Source organism: Hippocampus guttulatus, chromosome 23, assembly GCF_054856545.1.
Source record: "Hippocampus guttulatus isolate MCC_2025c chromosome 23, RoL_Hgut_1.0, whole genome shotgun sequence".
Classification (NCBI taxonomy): Eukaryota; Metazoa; Chordata; class Actinopteri; order Syngnathiformes; family Syngnathidae; genus Hippocampus; species Hippocampus guttulatus.
In genome coordinates this window covers 1190367-1204252 of record NC_141283.1, presented here as the reverse complement: position 1 = coordinate 1204252, position 13886 = coordinate 1190367, and the positions used below count along the sequence as shown (strand labels likewise).

The 13886-nt window shown below is 47.3% G+C and overlaps 1 protein-coding gene across 7 annotated transcripts in view; it reads right to left on the bottom strand.

The window, feature by feature from the left end:
• LOC147185612 (nesprin-1-like) overlaps positions 1-13886 on the bottom strand; it is a 101117-nt gene that overhangs the window by 30133 nt on the left and 57098 nt on the right. For all 7 annotated transcript variants that reach the window (XM_086104574.1, XM_086104571.1, XM_086104576.1 and 4 more), the window contains 19 exons: positions 11374-11700; positions 10554-10706; positions 10298-10465; positions 8684-8860; positions 7267-7413; positions 7037-7162; positions 6692-6868; positions 6277-6542; positions 5994-6150; positions 5513-5911; positions 3690-5297; positions 3180-3508; positions 2811-2955; positions 2440-2658; positions 1440-1726; positions 1138-1303; positions 886-1041; positions 657-809; positions 123-305 (listed from right to left, as the gene is read on the bottom strand). In XM_086104574.1, the coding sequence (XP_085960700.1) occupies positions 123-305; positions 657-809; positions 886-1041; positions 1138-1303; positions 1440-1726; positions 2440-2658; positions 2811-2955; positions 3180-3508; positions 3690-5297; positions 5513-5911; positions 5994-6150; positions 6277-6542; positions 6692-6868; positions 7037-7162; positions 7267-7413; positions 8684-8860; positions 10298-10465; positions 10554-10706; positions 11374-11700 (5343 nt within the window). The remainder of the gene's footprint in view (positions 1-122; positions 306-656; positions 810-885; positions 1042-1137; positions 1304-1439; positions 1727-2439; positions 2659-2810; positions 2956-3179; positions 3509-3689; positions 5298-5512; positions 5912-5993; positions 6151-6276; positions 6543-6691; positions 6869-7036; positions 7163-7266; positions 7414-8683; positions 8861-10297; positions 10466-10553; positions 10707-11373; positions 11701-13886) is intronic.

Below are 13886 nucleotides of genomic sequence, written 5' to 3'. Positions count from 1 at the left end.
ATCACTGAGAGATTCCGCCATTCGCTGTGTTAATTTGGCGCCATCTGGTGGTACTTTGGTGTTATTTCTCGGTTTAAATCACAATGTGTTGGGTTGTCATTGAAAACATTTCTAGCACTGACCCTTTTTAGTCTGTTGCTTCTATCCTGGACCTGCTGCGTGACGTGACGCTGTGCTTCGGCCATTTTGGCCACGACGTCGCCCAGCTGCTTGCACAGCAGGGGATTCTGCTCGCCGAAGTCCTGCACGGCAACCGCTAGCTCGGCCAAGGTGTGAGCGCAGCACTCGCACTCCTCGCGGAGAATCTGCGGGTGGAAAGGGGATTTGTGATGCCCTTACAAAATGGGGGACCAACTGCAATACAGGTGGCGCCTTGAGATATGAGTTTCATTTTCAAAGCAGAACACAAAATCATCTTCTAGGGATAGGTTTTGCAGGAAAAAGACGGGACGAGGTGAATTTGAGAATTGTGAAGCACAAATATATGGGTGGTGGGGTGGTGGTGGGGGGGTTTACAACAAAGTGAATTCCATTTGAAGGCAGAGTCCACTTTGTGCCAACTTTTGACACTCATTAACCTTAACATCTGCCCAATAGCTAGCTAATTTAACATGGGTTAATGAGTTGCTAATTATTCAATCGGTCAGGTTGATTACCCTGTTCTCCTCTTTGGCCTCCTCCAGACTGGCGCCCTTGATTTCAAACCTCAACGTGATGCTCTTCAGCTTGCTCTCCATGTCCTTCAGTCTGCAGCGGAAGTCCTCCTTCACGTCTCGCGTCTGCTGCACATCCCGTTCTCTGGCTTGGACCTGGAGCACCAGGATAGAAGGTAAACTACTGCAGCAAATATTCCAGTATTACGTGTGGCCCGGTCGAGACGCTCACCTGGTCTTCAGCGGAGCCCAGAGCCAGGGTCACCTCAGCCAGCTGCATGCTGAGCTCCGACGGGAGACCGGCCTGCAAGTCGTGGTACTTGGACTGCTGCATCTCCGTCATGCGCTCCACGCTCTGACGTCTGCTGATGACCCCGTCGTGAGCGGTCTGCGACATCGCCCAAAAAAAAACCCAAAAAAAAGGTGTGAAACACATTGCTTCCTGACGATATTGTGTGTGCATGCGTTGACATTTTAACAGCACCTCCAGCTCTTGTAACAGCGTGTCGAGGTCCGCGGTGGGGCTCAGGAGCAAGCCTCGAGTGTCTTGAATCCAATCTTTGACCGAGCTCAGCTTCCTCTCCACCTCTTCTCTTTCTCTCAACTCCTGTTGCACCTGTACCCTGCTGCCCCGAACCTGAGACACGAGGCTTGAAAAGACAAAAGAGGGGAAACCATTTTCAAGTCAAACGAAGTTCATTTGCATCCCTGAATAAATAATAAAAAATAAGAATTATGCGCGCCATAAATGCCTGGCATACGAATCCATTTCAAAGCAACACCCACCTTTCATACTGTTCTTGTAAGCATTTAATCTCTTGCATGCACTGCGATTCCTGGTGGCCGTTCTCGATCTTCCTCTGCACCGCTTCTTCCTGATCCTCATCTCCTCTCAGGCGGTGGATGTGCTGAGCGAGCAGAGCCAGGATCGACTGCTCCCTTTCCACCTCCCGGGCGAAAGAGTCATGGTACTCCAGGAGGGTGTGGAGCGCCGCCCTGGTGGCCGCCTTCTCCATGGTGCTGTCGGGGATGCGGCGGCGGAGGTCCATCGAGACGGAGCGGACCTTATCCATCTGAGGACCACGTTAAACAGATGTCAAACTTAGCGTGCTTAACATTGCAGATCAAGCCAGCCAAAACGAGTGAATACAATAGTGGTATGATGTGAGATGGGAAGCTCAGTTCACAATTCTGTGAAGAAAAGTGGGGCAAAAATCCTCCCGCGGGATGTGAGAGACTCATCATAAGTCAATACAATTGCTTGATTTCAGTTAGTGCTGTCGAGAGCGGCACGCGCGGTTGATAGTGGGAAGTTCAAAGCTTGGCCTCAGTGCATGGAATGACATCATGTCTATTTCAACAAAGAGATAGACAAGCGAGGGGACAACAGAAAAGTGCCACATGTCAGGAAGGAGCCGTCCCCCCTCACTTTGACCTCATTTCCCTTTTAGGCCGTGGGGCTTTGGAGGAATTCTTAACCGCTGACATGTTCACGTTCAAAAGAGAGGCCGCCCGCGTGATACGCGTTGGAAACGACTGGCCCGCAGCCTGGAGTTACATCACAGACCAGCAACCGGTTTTGCCGCTGTTTGACCCAAATCAGTATGAAGACGCATTTACAGGGAGAGGCAGCAGCAGCTTGAGAAAAATACAGAAAAATGTTAACCTGGTCCACTTCCACATCAGCTGAATTTGCCAGAATTGTAGCGCGGCAACATTTTTTTCTCTCTTCCCATTTCTAAGCTTTCCCAAATAATTTTGCCCAGCGACTGGATATCATCCTAACCTTCTCTGTGATGTTTCTCCATTCCTGCGCATTGTCCTCCAGAGCCCTCTCCTGGGCTGTTGCCGCGCCGTGAAGCCTACTCCAGCGTCGCCATAACGACGAGAGCACACAAGTGACAACAGCCACGTCGGTGTCGGCGACGAGCCGCTCCAACTCGACTGCCTTCTCCTTCAGAGAGTTGAGGGTTAATTCCTGCAGGTCGGCGTGGGTGACCAAAGACTGCGGCAGGAAAAAAACACAACACAGAGGCACTTGTCTTAGTATCTCTTAAGATCTATTAACTCATTCAGTACCAGCCAATTCTGGACCAAGTCTGAAAAGACGTTTAAAAACGTCTTTGGGAGTGAATGAGTTAAATGTGTGTCTCCCACCTTGTATCGGTCACACTTGTCTTCCGCCTGCTGGAGACTGTCAGCTTTCGCCGTGGAGAACGTAGCCATCTTGCTCTCTGCGTCATTCATCTGATCGACAAGACTCTCTCTCTCGTCTTGGAATGAAGCCCAGAGAGATGCACATCTAAAAAAAATTATAATAATAATAAAAGAAGTGGCATAAGTACACTCGCTCACCACAAAATTTGTCTCTATGAATTGCTGATTTTGCAAAAATAATCAAGCTAAATTTTCAATCACAGATTATCTCAAGTATGGTAGCCTAGATAGATGATGTAAATTTTAGTAGCACACTTATTAGAAGTCAGAGAATAAGCAACGCTAATGGACAGATGAGTAAATCGTCACCTTTCGTGGACTTCTCTGCTGGCCTCCATCTGCTGTCTGATTTCCGTGCTCCTCCGTTGCGCGGCTTCAATTTCTCCTCTGAGTTCGCTCATCAGCCGAGTGTCCTCAAGCAGCTCCCGAGTCATCATCTCCTCCAAGACAGCCGCGAGGTTCTTCTCCTGAGTGTTGATTTCTTCCAGGTTCGGTATCCAGTCCGCGTGATGCTCGAGCTCCATGCCGACTACGGTCGTACGCTGGAGGAAATCAGCTGTGCAATCCAGACATTTCTGCATGGACTGCAGCGATGAGCAATACCTCCGGACCAGACTTAGAGCTTGATCCAGTGTCACCTACGATATGCAGATGATTAATTCATTCAGTACCAGCCAAATCTGGACCAAGTCTGAAAAGACGTTGAAAAACGTCTTTGGGAGTGAATGAGTTAAGAAGGTGCATCTGGGTGGCAGAGTGATTTCAGAGTGCTAACAACCAGTGGGAAAAGCAACGGCAGCATCAAATGAACTGACTTACCTGTTTGATTTTAATTTCCTTTTGGACTTCAGCTGCCAGTGTCTTCAGCTCCTCCAGTTTCTGCGCTACATGAACGGGAATAGTTTCCTTTCTGCTGCGAAACATTTGCTCCTCTCGACTAAACAAGGCATTGATTATCTTCAATCTACTCTGCACTTTTTCTTCCGCGACGCTCACTTTGCGCATTTTCTCCTGCACCTTCACAACTTTGGCTTGTGTTAAGGCCAGTGGTTCCCTCAGAGTCTCTTTTACAGCATTCAGCCATTCTGACGTCTTTTCCATTTCCCTCATGAAGTCGTCGCATTGCGTGATGTCATTTTGGCTTTCTTCGACACAGCGTTGCACATCTGAGCGTAAAGACTGCAGCGATTCACGCCGGGCTGTCATTTCCCGCAAGGCGGCCGGGTCAAACCTCAAGCCGAGATTGTCGTCCATTTGTTGGCTACATTCGTTGGCCTGAGAGGAAACAGCATCCAGACGTTCGAGTAAGGCGTAAAGAGATGCAATTTTATCCGTGAGATTCATTTCTTTGTCCAACCTGAGTGTATTCAGATTGTCTTTGGTGGACTGAAGTTGCTGGTCAAAGCCGTTCAATAGTACGTTATGCTGCGCTAATGTTTTTAAGGCCTCATCCAAACGTTTAAGAGTCTTACTGGTTCCACTTTTTAACGTACTGTGAAGACGGAGCAGTCGACGTGTTTCCTCAATTCTGAACGCGTGGCCCAGACAGAGCAAGCCCTCGTTTTTACCGTGAACTTCTCGCACTGCGCTGCCGACGTGCTCTAAACCTTCACCGATTTTGCGATAGTCATTCATTAAGCGAACAAGCTCCTCTTCACTTGTACTGATCGTCGTCTTCTCCAGATTGTCAAACTGATCCCGTAGTCTCTCCACGGTGTTTCGAGTCACCTCCAAAAAAGTGCAGAATTCCTTCCGCTCGAGGATTAATTGCTGGAGCCTGTCTTTTTTCTCTTTGGCGAGGGCCAGGATGCCGTTGTACTGTTGCGGGAGGGCGTTGAGCCGCTCGTCCAGGTAGCAGTGGTCGATCTCGTTGAGAGTGGGAAGGATCTCCTGGCCTATCCTCTGCACTATCAGAAGGAGGTTCTCGTTCTCCGACGCTTGTTCCAAAACCTTTTGTAAGGCCGACAGATGCGCTTGCATCTGCGAGCTGTCCTCAATGTCGCTGAGGTTGATTTCAGGGAAGGTGATGGTTTCCGCCTGCCTGAGCCACTGACAAGTTTTGTTCAGGTCAACCTGGAAGTACTTCCTGGAGGTCAAGGCTTTTTCCAAGGTTGTGACACGCCGGCTTGTTCTCCGCAGGGCCATTTCGAAGACCGCCTGCAGCTCTTGGAGCTTTGCCAAGGTTTCTTCTCGCTCTTTATCTGTGGCGTCTCTCTCCAGCTCCCGACCTTGAACCCAGAGCGACGCCAGCTCCCCCTGGTACGCCCGAAGGGCGCTCTGGATGCTCCGACACGCGGCCGCCTCTTTCGCCAGGTCTTCCGGGAGGAGCGCAATGTGGTCATCTATCAGAGCCTTGCTCTCCTGTTCTTCTACCCAAGAGAGGGCTCGGCTAAGACCCTGAAGGAACTGCGTCCTTTCGGTGAAGGCCTAGAGAAAGATAATTATAGATTTAGAGTTGCGCGTCTTCGTTGTAGAGCAACTACATCGTAGCTTGTGGTATATTTACAGTTTTAACTATTATAGGCGACTGTAAACAACCTGTAAAATTACTTTTTTACTCTTCGACTACTGTAGGCTGTGATCGATTAATCAGTATTTCAATCGTAGGATAAAATGAACTCTTTTCATAAAAGGTATTTTACCTTGCTGAGATACTTTCTCCTTTGGGTCACCCGAGCCTCCAACGCCTCCAGTTCAGTCTGGGCTTGTTTGACAAGCTCCTGCAGGGATTTCCTCTCACTCAGCCCCAGCCTGGAGGCCACGGCCTGCGCCTCGCTCACCGCTCGAGCGAGGAGCTGCTGTTGAGCCTCCAGCTCCACGCACACGCTCAGGTGGTCGAACAAGAAACTCTGGGCCAGGTCGGGAGGCGGGCTGGTCTTCAGTGCAGAGGTGAGCGCGGGCCGTTGCTCTTCCGCCCACTCGCGGGCGTCCCTCAGCTGGGTTTCCACCTGCGTCAGATCCTCGAGGGTTTGCGAGGAGTCCTGGATCTTCTGCTGGATAAGACACTCAAGCTGGGCCCAGCGCTGCTCGAGATGAGCCACCTACAGAAGGTGAACCGAGCGTTATTAGCTTTACAAAGATGAAAAAAATTGGACACAGTTCTGAAATGGGAAGCTACGTTACCTGTTGTTTGACCAGTTCCTTGTCCAGCAGGCTTATTCGAGGCAGGATGGCTTGTTTCTGCTCGCGGAGATCTTCTAGTGTTGCGCGTTGCTCCACAAGATCGCTGGACAACTTCCTCAGAGCTCCGAGATGCTCCCTTGTGCTTTCAGTGTCAGCCCTGTCCACAGACAATTTTGAATTTCTATGACATGGTAGTTTTATTTCATTGGCAATGATGAAAGTTTGAGAAACTAATATTTACGACAGTACAGTGAGTAAGACGCAAGAGTTATGTGGTTGGTACCTCGCGAGGTAGTCCCACTCCCTGGACACTTGATGGAAAAGCTCCTCGACGGCGGCCACGCTCTCCTGGTACTCGCCGCTGCACTGCATGTCCTCCCCTCGCTCCGCCTCCAGTTCCTCGGCACGATGAGCCATCTCCATCGAGATCCCGCGCAGCTTCTTGGCGTCCCGCGTGGCGGCGCAGTCCCGTCCATCCGTCAGCCGCTCGATGGTCTCGATCAAGCGGCTTACCTCGGACTGCCTCTCCCTCACCTGCTGGAGGAACTCCTGCGAAAGATTGATTGGGAACTTGGAACTTCACGACAGTCCCAAAAACAGTCCGCAGTTTCATATTTATAGAAGAAAAACTTTTCCTCCTCTGATGGTTACTCAAAAAAATCGTTCAACATCATTAGCAGTGAAGCCTAAATGCACACCTGTGCTTTGTCCAGCTGGTTCTGTGCAATTCTGGGCTCGAGCTCTGATGGACATCTAATGAGGTTCTCAAGTTGCTGCTCAGTTTCTCTAAGCTGCACCTCCAGATCTGTCTTGTGCTCCTCGACGCCCCTCCAGCTCTCTGCGATCTTCTCGCAGAGCAGCCTGCGCTCATCGATCTGTGGAACAAAAGGAACCGTAGTTTACACTTTATACAGCATTTTTTTTTTGTCTTGCCAAAATCAGTTTTTAAAAGTCTCATTTCAATGTTATGCCTTTGGGTCTCGAGGAAGGCTGTGAACCACAACCTTTAATACTAAAATATGTTTTGATGTGAAGCCACAAACCTGGAGTTTGACCTGCTGGATGGCGGTAGCCACCTCCTGTACCGGAAGAAGTGAGAGATCGCAGGAGGAGCACACAAGTTGAAGGTAAGTACTGGCCTGCTCCTGCAGGGCCCGCTCCTGCTTCACCTGGCCAAACAAGTTCATGGTCACTCAACGGTAGCGCAATCTTTTGAGAGAGACTTCATTCGTTAACCGATTCATCAATTAAGAGAGAGAGATGTGTTCCGGACCTGCTGAAGCACCTCCTCCAGGCTGAGAGGGGTTAGTGCGGGAGTTTCTGGCTCCCGGGAGGCGGACGTCAGCCAAGTCTTGCACTGCTGCAAAGTGTCTTGGAGACTGACATGTCTCTGTAGCTCATGGTTCAGACTCTGATATACCTAGAAACCATTTCAGGAAAAAAAATGCATTTAATGGAGGCTCTATTACAAAAAAAGTTTACGACTTGCGTTTACAGTGCACATTATATCTTGTGTATGTAATCGAGGGGTGTGGCTATGTTTCGGGGGAGGAATTAGTCAAGGGAGGCTACTAACTCTCCATTTAAATGATAAAATTATTTTTTTTTTAAAGGACGTGCAGCATCTTATTTGACAGGTGTTGAATGTGGAGGCGTCCATATCCTCATAAACAACCATGTCTGATTGACAAGAAAGAAAGAAAGAAAGTGGGAGGGGGAAGGGATGCATTGGCACACCGCCTGGAATTTTTTTTGGCAACGGCTCCAAAGCTGGCAATGTGGCAAGTGGCAGGCAGGATATTAGAGTTTACGTCGGGAACGCATTTGGCAGATAAAATGGTTGGGAGGGTTTACAAATTGAGGAGAAGCCAGCAGTGTGGCTGGATCACACAATGGCAGATTGGTGTTGGGGGGTGGGGTGGGGGGGGGGGGCAACAACGGTAGTGGTGGCGTCTGGGGAGGTCAGTAATGATGACAGAGTGGAAGTTGCCAAAACGGCAGAGTGGCGCTGGATTATGGTGCCGTTGAACAGTTGCCGTCATTTGGCGCAGGCATGAAAACTGTGGAGTTGACAGGGGATATACGGGGATTAATATGGCCAGATAGAGTTAGCGACTTTGGCTGGCTGGTTTCATCTCGGTGCGGTTACTGTCAGCCGGCATTGTGGCCTCCCTGCTGGCGGTGAAGGAGCATCGTCAAGAGACGGTTTAAGTGTTGCATTGGGTTAGGATTAAGTGCTTGTTTTGGCGGCGCCGCTGAATTGACACTGATGTTAGCCGAGCGTGACTCTGCATCCACGTGCGGCCTTATTTGCCACGTACAGAGTAAACGTTAAAAGATTACACATCCCGATTCAAATGCCAGCTTTTTATGAGAAATACAAAACACAACTGTGCAACTCACAATTGTAAATTTGAAACAATGCGGTTGCGCGAGTGTTCACACCCACTAATACCCATGATGTGGTTGCATTCAGCACCTAACTCATGTTAGAATGTGCATGTTAGAAAGTGCCCGTGATGGACCCCAAATAAAGTTCAGCTGTTCTAGTCAACGTTTCCTGACATTTTTTTAGTGCATACACCCAATACACACAAGCCTGTAAGAATAAAATTGCTGCTGTGGAAAAAAAGGCCATGTAGATAAAATGTATTTGTTTGCTTCAAAGCCCTTCCTCCCGTCTTACTCACCCTCTGCGCCGTGCTGCAGATGGCAGAGTAGCTGTCTCTGATGCCTTGCTGGTGCGCATGGACCTGCTGTCTCAGCCGACTCTGCACGCGCTCGTCGCAGCCGTTCGCCAGGTGGTGCCCGCACTGCTTCAAGCTTGCCAAGCGCTCCTCGAAGCCCGCTATCTCCTCCATGATGGCCTGCAAACGACAAAAGGAGACATCGGGTAGCGCCGGGGACTGGCGTAGCGGCGCAACGTCAGGATGTTCAAAATGGGTCAGCGACGCGGGAGGTCACGACAGACTGATGGCACACGAGGTGGTCTCGCAGGCTATTAGGCGTGCATGAGGGCATCTGCGAAGATCACGTTCATTTTGGGAGGGCTTAGGCGGCATTTTGGGGTCTTTCGGAAAGCGCTCAAAAATAGGTGAATGTGTGTTTGTTTGTTTGTTTGTTTATTGAACATAAAACATATATACAGTAATAATTTGACAGAAAATAAGGTAGATAAAAAAAGAAAGAAATCAATCTTCATACAACACAGTTATTATGTTCAAGGGAGTAGGAAGAAGTAAAAAACTTATCTAGTCCTACCCCGTTATGTGATTGTATCTAATAAATCATTTTTACATCAATCAGAAAAGAAAAAAGTAAGAAGAAAGAAGTCTCCATTTAGGCTCATACTTTACCCTTAACCGTGATATTTTTACAACATTTGGTTTGTATCGGGATTATATACTTCCACACCCTGACACTCTTGTGTCAATTTTCTCTTGTATTCATAATGGATATTTATATACCTTTCTCTATTTATCAACTTAGTTCTGATTTATCATTATATTTAATGTTTTGAATTTATCATTTTAACTCTGATTGATGTAGGTTGTTTGTACTATTTTTTTGAATTTGTTTTTGAACTCAGCAAGCGATTTACTCATTTTCAGGTCCGTTTCGAGATTATTCCACAGATTAACACCTTTGATAGATACACTTCTTTGCTTGATGTTTGTTCTTGTTTTGAGTTTTTTGAATAAGTTGGTACCTCTTAAATCATAGCTGCTTTCTCGAATTTCGAAAAACCTCTGAATGTTTTGGCAGAGCAGGTTATTGTGTGCTTTGTACATTAATTGGGCGATTTTAAAGTCAACCAGGTCATAAAATTTCATCGTATTTAATTTGATAAATAGTGGATTTGTGGGTTCCGTATATTTTGATCTATTAATAATTCGAATTGCTTTTTTTTGTAGGTTGAGAATAGGGAGTGTGTTTGTTTTGCAGGCATTTCCCCATATTTCCACACAGTAGGTCATATATGGTAATAATAATGAAGTGTATAATGTGTACAAAGATCTCTTATTTAGCACTTCCTTGGTTTTGTAGAGGATCCCTACGGTTTTGGCTATTTTTCTTTTTACGTTATCGATATGTGGCTTCCAACATAGTTTTGAGTCTATTACTAATCCGAGAAACTTGGTTTCATACGCTCTTTCTATCTCAATTGAGTTTACCATAATTTTAGCTTGGTGTTTGATTGGTCTTGTGCCAAAAACAATTAACTTGTGTGAATAGTGAACTGTGAATATGGTGGGGATTACTATCATCGGTGTGTATATAGGGAAAAAAGTCCAGGTGGTCACCTTGTGCCTGGCTAGTTGTTGAGTGGCTGCCTCCAGGCTGCGGCTCACGCTGGGGTCGGGCGTCACCATCCGACTGGACATCTGCAGCAGCCAGCGCTCCACCTCCTGCAGCTCGTTGTGGTACGCTTCCTGCTCCTTCATTTGGCCCTCCAGTTGCGTCACGTGAGCCTAAGCGACAAGACCGCAATAAGCGCACGCGATCCAGATGAATAGTCAAGCTGAAATATCGTATATTTCACTTTTTATTTTTGCATACCATGGCCATGTTACAGAGGTCAGTGTAGTCCTTTTGCAGCCTGTTCATTTTGTCCCGGACCGAGGGGTAATGGACGGATGCCAGCAGAGCGTCGCCTTTCTCTACCACCGACCTGATGGAGCCATCGTGGGACTGAACCGTCTGCAGCAGAGTCTGGAGGGCAAACAAGACAGTCTATAGTCTTACCACAGACAACCTCGACACATCAGGCATTTACAGAGAACCCAAAGAAATGTGATTTCATGCACTAACCGCAATCAGATAATTGAATGTGTGATGACACGAGCGCCAGCACGACATTAATTGCCTTCAGCACAACAGGTCTTCATGAGTGTAAAACTTCACATCCCTGTTGTGGCATTACAGCATTTCCTTCCGCAAAAGTGTCGTCTCACGGCCAACAATGAGGCACTCCAAAGCAACCAAGTCACATCACAGCCTTGGTCCATGCGCTGGCTGTCAAATCAGACTTAATAACAAGCCCTGCCCCCCCCAAAAAACGCTATTCTGCCTTTCTCTGCGTGACATGCACTCACTTAAGACCAACGATAAGGCACTCTACAGCGGCCGATACACTAAGTTATTTTATTGTGAGGGAGAGGCAACTCGTGCCGGGACCCGGTGACAACACTTGGGCCCTGTTTAGCCACGCCCCCACAATTCTGGAAAACTGAAATGGTGAAAAACTGTTTAATGCTCAATCTCCACCATGGAGAACTGGATGCTATAGTTTTAAGTCTTCTCGCTACCAGAAATAATCTTCACACATATACTGTATTTAGAAACAAAGTTTTCAAAAATGTAAAATCAGCAATTTCACCTTGTACTTAGTAAGCTGTACCCTCCGTTGGTAAAGGTCGGCTTTGGGTTCCGGAGGCGAGCACAGCAAAGCCTTCATCTCCACCAGCCACTGGGCCTGGGCCTTATAGCGCTCCTGGAACTCCTTGGCCAGCAGCGAGGCACGCTCCAGGAAGCTGTGTTCGGTCCTCAGCCAGCCCGCCAGTTCCTCCAGCTGGGAAAGACGCGCCTCCACCTCCACTCCGAGACTCTCAGCTCCGGCCTCGCTCAGGAAGTTGGCGGCCTGCTCGGCCCATTCCCTCAAGGACTTCAGGAAGCTGTGGCCATGGTGGAGATCTGCTTGTAGACTCTGTGTGATCAAACAGGGCAGAAATGTACAGCACTTTGTATGCAGCGATGGCTGTTCGACAGTGCTCTATAAATACAATTGAATTGAATTGAGAAATACATATTTTTCCAGTACTGACCATTTCCAACAAAGTCATACGTTTGGTAGTATACTAACAACACTATCTGAAAAAAACACACAAATACTCGGTTTCTAAAAACACATTGTCACAAAAGAGTAATATGGAAGGAGGAGTTAATTATAAGAGCTCTAACAAGAAGAAGCTGCTGCAGGGGGGTTCCAGGGAAACGGCAACACAAGCTCGATGGGGCGCCATCGAGCTTTCGTTTTGGCTCGATTACTGCTCGAGTGTGAGCTCAGCTCGACGAGACATCTCCAGCTATCTATCTTAACCATGTGATGTGCCTGCCGGCGCACGTCCACGTTTGCGTCTCACCATTACCCCCCTCCTTCTTTCCAGTGACCTACCTGAGCTACTTCTATCCCGTCTTAAGACAGCCAACACATGGTTTGCTTTAATAGGACTTGGAAGTCAAACAAGAAACAAGAGCGTAATTGCCATTTGAGGTTGACTCAGCCACCTGTGTCACAGAATGCCGACTCCAAATTCCTCTCGAAGCCACCCGCCGTGTGTCTGGCCCGCTCGGAAATGTTCTTCAGTCCCTATGGTGTGTTTAGGATCCATACTGCTTCATTAACGCCTGATAAAGTAACAGACATTACAGTCTGCTGAACATTATTTATGAGCTGCACACCGGGGCACCCTTTGGGCTGTTAAAACGCTCCTCCATCATGCTCGTATTAATTATTCAATGTGTACTCCCTTGTTTGTGTGACAAGCATTCGGTCAACATTTGTCTGCAGTCACCGTAATCCACTACTTGGAATATTGCATTAATTATAGAAATATGTACAGGCAATGTCAAAAATCAATACATTTTGGAATGGGGATTTTTTTGTTTTTGTTTTGTTTGATGAGGATTGTGATTGTACCTGGACAGATGTTAACCTTTCATTTTGAATGGAATCCAAACAATCCTTAACTCATTCAGTACCAGCCAATTCTGGACCAAGTCTGAAAAGACGTTTAAAAACTTCTTTGGGAGTGAATGAGTGAATAATTAAAAAAAAAAAAGATGCTATATGACATGACAAAAACATCTATGTTGTAACAAAGTAACAAAAATACACACACACAATATAATAGTACTGCTTATGCCTAATAATGCACATTGACAGCAGGGAAGCCCCAGTACACTTCTTACGCGTGTCCATACACAAGCTCTTTGACAGCCGTGTCAAGTCAAACCTCAACTGAAGTACAAATCCAACTAATCACCCTTGGCGTAGCTATTGACTGCTCACGCTTTGTGTCGATGCATAATCATCGCAGTTCAATGAGCGGCCCTTGAGGGCTCACTGCAGGGGAATGACTTAAGTTGGTGAATGGACATGTGTCAGAAGCTCTCAATCGATCTCGCACGAAGATAACGACAGAGCTCGGGAGACGCACCACGTAGCCGACATAGTTAAGAAATTGCGCAGGCGGGGTAGTTTGCCGGAGATGCTTTGCTATACCACTGTGGACACGAGAGCAGTGTGGTGAAGCGGCACATCAATTATAGAAGTCTGAGCCAGCAGGATGCTGACACCCGGGGCTTCTTCTTCATCCTCGTCATCACAGCGGGGCGTCACACCCTGCTAACAGCTAACAAAAGCAGCATCCAGTTTGTCTTTGTAATGACAAAGGATCGATACACACACACACACATTGTGATGATAGAAACTATTTGACATCTTGCAAGAGCAAGCTATGTTGTTGTTGTTTTATGCAGGAGAGCTACTTGTCAAAAATTGCCATTTGGGCAAAAAAGCAAAAAGAAAACATGTTAAAAAAAAAGAGCCAAGAACACACTTTTTCTTGGCCAAGCATGCTGGAAAAAAAAAACTGTTATCCAAGCAAATATACTGTGGTGCTGTGTTACCTCGTTCTCAAAACATTCCCACTAAGGACTTTAAAACCTGAAGCCAGCAGCTACACTGTGAGCATAAAAGCATGACAACCAGCAAATATGCAAACTAATATAGAACATATACTAACAAATACAGTATACTACTCTTAAATTAAAATTGAAAGTCAACTACATGACCGACTACTCATCAACGTTGACGTGATGCACCACAAA